This window comes from Mobula hypostoma, chromosome X2, assembly GCF_963921235.1.
Source record: "Mobula hypostoma chromosome X2, sMobHyp1.1, whole genome shotgun sequence".
NCBI classification, from domain to species: Eukaryota; Metazoa; Chordata; class Chondrichthyes; order Myliobatiformes; family Myliobatidae; genus Mobula; species Mobula hypostoma.
Genome location: NC_086129.1, coordinates 7819015 through 7825403, shown reverse-complemented (window position 1 = coordinate 7825403; position 6389 = coordinate 7819015). Strand labels below are relative to the sequence as shown.

The 6389-nt window shown below is 54.7% G+C and overlaps 1 protein-coding gene across 1 annotated transcript in view; it reads left to right on the top strand.

Annotated features, from left to right (window-relative positions):
* The first annotated feature begins 4853 nt into the window (after positions 1–4853).
* LOC134340861 (uncharacterized) overlaps positions 4854–6389 on the top strand; it is an 18216-nt gene continuing 16680 nt past the window's right edge. The window contains exon 1 of the mRNA XM_063038434.1: positions 4854–5767. Within this exon, the coding sequence (XP_062894504.1) occupies positions 4877–5767 (891 nt within the window). The 5' untranslated portion in view covers positions 4854–4876. The remainder of the gene's footprint in view (positions 5768–6389) is intronic.

Genomic DNA, 6389 nt, shown 5'->3' with positions numbered 1-6389 from the left:
TCCAAGGAAAGAAGGCTGAGTTCACTCAACCTATTCTCATAAGGCATGCTCCCCAATCCAGGCAACATCCTTGTAAATCTCCTCTGCACCCTTTCTATGGTTTCCACATCCTTCCTCGAGGTAACCAGAACTGAGCACAGTACTCCAAGTGGGGTCTGAGCAGGGTCCTATAGAGCTGCAACATTACCTCTTGGCCTTGATCAATCCCTTGATTGATGAAGGCCAATACACCATATGCCTTCTTAACCACAGAGTCAACCTGCGTAGCAGCTTTTGAGTGTCCTATGGACTCCAACTCCAAGATCCCTTCAATATTGTTCACTTGCCATCTAAGGGAATTATATTTTACTATTGCTCTACAAGTACGCACCTGTTTCACCAACGATTGTCACAGTGGTTCTAAATTTTTAATCAGTGCTAACAAATCAGTTTTCCGTTGACCCCTTCAATTTTATTTAAAGCTGCATGCAGTTTCGCTTTTCCTACTGGCTAATGGAAATATGTAACTAAAGATGTACTAAAAGGTTTCTCAACATTTCTCAGTCTCAGTTGATGGGGCAAAATATTCTAAATCTATCTGACATTATTCTGGCTATTTAAAGTGCAGCTTGGGGCTTTCCAGAATTCATTTCTGGTGCTCTGTGGGGAGTCTGTACATTCTCCCCATATACCTCACAGGTTTCCTCCCACAACCCAAAGGTGTACTGATTAGTAGGTTAATCGGTCATTCTAAACTGCCCTGTGATTAGGCTGGGGTTAAATTGGTGGGTTGCTCATTGAGGTACAGCCTCAATGGTGCAGACTGAAGAATCCGGAGTAGTAGCGAAGAAGACGGCTGGAAAGTCCAGCCAATCAGTGCAGAGAGTTGCGGAGACCAGTGAATCGGGGAAGAGAGCTGAAAAGAACCCCGATTCCGGGAAAAGAGCTGAAAAGAACCCCGATTCGGGGAAAAGAGCTGAAAAGAACCCCGATTCGGGGAAAAGAGCTGAAAAGAACCCCGATTCGGGGAAAAGAGCTGAAAAGAACCCCGATTCCGGGGAAAGAGCTGAGGAGAACCCCGATTCGGGGAAGAGAGCTGCGGAGAGCAGCGAATCGACGAAGAGAGCTGGGGAGACCAGTGGTACGAGGAAGAGCAGCGATTCGGGGAAGAGAGCTGCGGAGACCATCGAATCGGAGAAGAGAGCTGGGGAGTCCAGCGCACCGAGAAGGAAGTCGGGGGAGACAAGCCCTTCCGCTCGTGGAGCTGGTATCAAGAACACTGTGCGAATGACTGTCAAGGATCTGAAGGATGGCAACGGCTTCAATCGGATTACCTTCATTCGTAAGGTGCTTTTCGACTGCTGCGGCTTTAAGGTAGATGATCTGTACTGTGTGCAGGATTTCCCGAGTTACTATGCTGTCACCTTCTGGCGTGCCGAGGGGTGGCGGAAAATGCGCCAGTGCTTATCCGAGAAGGGGAGCGAGGCGCCGCTGTCGCTATTTAAAGTGCAACTTCTCTTTGCCGAGGGGTCGCAGGAGAGAACAGTTACGGTACACATGTTTGATCCCTATGTACCTGTCGTCGACGTTCTCACTTTCCTAGCACGTTATGTAGAGAGAGTGTGGGGGTGTGAGGACGTTGACGACATTCTGGGGGTTTGGACATCTAAACGGCAGGTCAGGGTTAAGTTAAGGACCGACACCAATGGCTATGTCATCCACCCACCCTCAGTCTTTGCGATCGGAGGGAACCGGGGATACCTGGTTTATGCCGGACAACCGAAACTGTGCCGAAACTGCGGCAAGGCAGGGCACATCGCGGCCCAGTGTAAGGCTGTGGTGTGCAGAAACTGCAAGGTGGAGGGTCACCTTACAAAAGACTGCACGGAGGCCAAATCCTGCAACCTCTGTGGGCAGGCGGTCCACCTTTATAGGACCTGTCCGAAAAGGGTGGGCTCCTATGTACAGGTGGCCAGGGGTAGTGATGACATCGGGATAGCCCCAGCTGGAGTGGAGGTCCCCGCCATCTCTGTAGAGGAGACGCAGGTTCCGATGGAGGGACAAGAGCACACCTTGAGCTCCCCCTCCACCTTGCAGGGCACCCAAGACCCCCCGCTTGATGAGGAGGAGTCAATGGAAGAGGGGAGGGCCGAGGGGGAAGAGGAAAAGTGGAGGGTGGTCACGAAACGGAAAAAGACCCTAAAGATGCCGCCAAAAAGACAAAGGGCGGAGAAATTGGAGAGCTCTAAAAAGAGAGAGGTTGAGCATCACTCGTCCTCTGAGCACCTGTCTTCCTCGAAGGAGGAGGGCGGTGGGGGTGGCCAGAAACCTCGACAGAGGAAGAGGCGGGTTAATCGGGCAGAGGAGAGTCAGGGGAAGAGTGAAGGTCTGCTCGCAACCCCCCAGTCGCAGGATGGGGGGATCAGCAGAGTCTCTCAGCTCCGGGAATCCGGGAGCAGTAATACTTCTGGTGGTCTGCAGCCAGATGGAGGGGCGCCCCCGGAGGTTCCATTTGGTGCCGAACCGGTGGCGCCCCTCCCTGGCAGGGAGTACCAGCAGTACCTGAACCCTCAGCAGGTGGAAGACTTCACCAAGACTGTGGGTATGAGGCCTCCAGACGGGGAAGAAGAGAACGAGGATCTATAAAAAGGTGATAGACCTTAAACTGGCGCCCTTAAACGTCCGCAGTGTGAGGAGCACTGGGCGTTGCGTCAGCGCGCTTCGGTACTTGAACACCGTGAACGCCGACGTGACCTTCCTGCAGGAGTGCGGTCTGCCGCACCTCAGGAGTTATCGACGGTGGTCACGGTGGTGGTCCCAGGGTTTGTCGGTGTGGTCGGGGGGCAACAATAGTCGCGCTTCTGGCCTGGGGATTCTGCTGCGGGGAGGCAACTTCTCAATCACCCAATTTAAAGAGGTGGTTGCGGGGCGCCTCCTGGTAGCAGACGTCAAATACCGGGGCACTCCGCTCCGGCTGGTCAACGTGTACGCCTCCCCCGTGCGGAGTGAGCGGCTGGCCGTCTTCCAGCAGCTCCCACAGCTGCTGGTGACGTCCCAGCCGGTCGTTCTGGCCGCAGACTTCAACTGCACCATTGATGCGGCCGGAAGACCCGGCAGTGCCAACGGCAGGCTGGACAGTACCTCTAGACTCCTGAGGGAAATAGTAAAGACAGCCAAGCTGCGCGACGCCTGTGGCACCCCCACAGGTGGAGCACAGCCACAAGCCACCTGGACACGATCGGACAGCTCAGCCCGCTCCCAGATCGACTTCCTCTTCCTGTCGGAGTCCCTCACAGTCAGGTCCACCGACTTCACGCCGGTGTTCTTCTCTGACCACTGCCTTCTGAGAGCCACCTGTCTCTTGCAGGAGGACCAGGAGGCAGGCAGGGGGACTTGGAAACTGAACGAAATGCTGCTGACCCCAGAGAACATCGGGGAACTAGAGAGAGTACACAGGTTGGAGAACCTTGAAAGCCCTCTTTGACTCCCCGGTTCGCTGGTGGGAAGCCACCAAGGAGAACATCAGGAGGTTCTTCATCCCCAAAGGTATCCAGAAGGCAAGGCAGGAGCAGAGGGAACTGCGTGAACTCCAGACAGAGTTGCAGCAACTTCTCCTTCCGCAGTCAAAGGGGGTGGATGTCGGGGAGGAATTGCCAGAGGTGAAGGGCCGGCAAGCCCAGCACCTCGCCGCCGAATTCTCCGAGATCATCTTCCGATCAAGGGTCCAAACTGTGGAGCAGGACGAGACGTGCTCACGCTTCTTCTTCCAAAAGGAGCACTCTGTCATCCACAACCTTAAGGAAGAGGACGGCTCAGTCGCGTCCTCGCAGACCGACAGACTGAGGATCTGCAAGTCCTTCTATGCCGGTCTGTACAACGAAAAGGCCACAGAATCCACAGCCTCCCGCAACTTCCTGTCGTCTATCACGCAGGTCTCAGACGACGGCAAGCGGGAGAGTCCGGATCAGCCACTGACCCTGGACGAGCTGACAGGCTCCATCCGTTCCTTTGGGTCGGGTAAGACTCCCGGAAGCGACGGCTTACCGGCTGAGTTGTACTCGGCTCTGTGGAACTGGATGGGCCCAGACCTGCTGGAAGTGTACAACGCTATGCTTCTGGCGGGTAGCATGTCTGAGTCCATGAGGAAGGGCATCATCACCCTCATCTACAAGCAGAAGGGGGAAAGGGAGGACATTAGGAATTGGAGACCCATCTCTCTCCTGAACGTCGATTACAAGATCCTGTCCAAGGCTATCGCCAACAGGGTCAGGTCTGCTCTGGGACAGGTGATCCACCCGGACCAAACCTGTGCTGTGCCGGGCAGGAAGATCTCAGACAGCCTCGCGCTGCTGAGGGACACCATCGCCTACGTGCAGGACAGTGGGGTGGACGCCTGCCTGGTCAGCTTGGACCAGGAGAAAGCCTTCGACAGGATATCGCACACGTACATGGCGGACGTGCTCTCCAAAATGGGATTTGGGGAGGGAATCCGGAATTGGATTAGACTGCTCTACACGGACATCCGTAGCGCAGTCCAGGTCAACGGGTGGGAAACAGACAGCTTCCCCATCAGGTCTGGAGTCAGGCAGGGCAGTCCTCTCTCCCCTGTCTTGTTTGTGTGCTGTATAGAGTCCTTTGCCGAGGCCATCAGGAGGGATGAGGGCATAAGAGGGGTGACGCTGCCAGGCAGTGGAGGGACCCAAGTGAAAACCTCCCTGTACATGGACGACGTCACCGTCTTCTGCTCTGATCCGAGGTCAGTTCGCAGGTTGATTGGCACCTGCGAACAGTTCGAGCTAACGCCGGGGCCTGGGTCAACCGCACAAAGAGCGAAGCCATGCTCTTCGGCAACTGGCACGACCGATCCAGCGTCCCCTTCACCATCAGGTCTGACCACATGAAGGTGTTGGGGATCTGGTTCGGAGGGGCCGAGGCGTGCAACAAGAACTGGCGGGAGCGGACTGCCAAGGTGAAACAGAAACTGGGACTGTGGGGAGGGCGCTCCCTGTCGATAACGGGCAAGAACCTGGTCATCAGGTGTGAGGTGCTCTCAGGGCTGCTGTACTTGGCGCAGGTCTGGCCCGTCCCCCGCTCCTACAGCTCGGAAATCACCCGGGCTGTCTTCAGATTCGTCTGGGGATCCAAGATGAAGCGGGTGAGACGGACCGCCATGCACAAGTCCCTGGACAATGGGGGCAAGAACGTCCCCAATGTCGCCCTCACCCTGATGGCCAGCTTCGTGTGTGGCTGCATCAAGTTGTGCGTGGATCCCAGATACGTGGGCACAAAGTACTACTATGTGCCTAGGTTTTACCTGTCGCCCTGGCTACGAAGGATGGGTCTGGCCCCTTTACCGCGCAACACCCCTGTCAGCTGGTCGTTGCCCCCTTACCTGTCCTTCGTAGAAAAATTCTTCAAGACCAACGCATTTGACCACAGGGCCATTAGACAGTGGTCGGCACGTAATGTCCTGCAGGCACTGCAGGAGAAGGACGTGATGGACACAGTGGGGTGGTTCCCGGAGCAGACTGTCCAGTTCATCTGGCAAAATGCCTCATCGCCAGATCTCACCAACAGGCACAAAGACCTAGCCTGGCTGGCGGCGAGAGGGGCCCTCCCAGTCAGATCCCTCCTGTACGCCCGGAACGGTTCCTCCACACCCCGTTGCCCAAGGGAGGACTGTAATGGGGTGGAGTCGGGGGCTCACCTCTTTGCACACTGTGGGTTCGCAAAGAAGGTGTGGAAGAGAATGGAAGGGACAGTACTAAGATGCATGCCCAGCAGCTGCGTTACCGAGGACTCTCTGATCTACGGGCTGTTCCCGGGGACGCACACGGAGACAAACATCCGGTGCTGCTGGCAGATCATCAATTCGGTGAAAGACGCTCTTTGGTCGGCCCGAAACTTGATGGTCTGCCAGAAGATGGAGATGTCCGTGATTCAATGCTGCCGACAGGCACACTCTCGTCTGCAGGAGTACGTTCTGAGGGATGCACTCAAACTTGGTGCGGCCACCGCGAAGGCCCGGTGGGGAAGGACCACAGTTTAACGTTCATCACCCGTAGGAGGGGGAGAGGTTGGGTGGGGAGGAGACCTACCCTCATCAGCGGTGTGGACAGATAATCAACATGGTGCCCAAGGAGTGGGTGGAATTTGTTAATTTGGGAAAGTATTAGAGCCATTGCCTGCCTTTATTGTTGAAAAATTTGATTGTAAATCAGTTTTAACTCTTGACCAAGGGTTGAGAATAAACGCATGATTTACTGTAAACATCTTTCATTTGTAAATGAACAGAGAGTCAACGAAAAATTTTATTGTTAATAACTGTATTGAATAAGGACTTACAGTCAACGAATGGTTTTCTTTTCTTGTATGTAATTATTTTTATTTTGTAATATTTCTGAATAAAG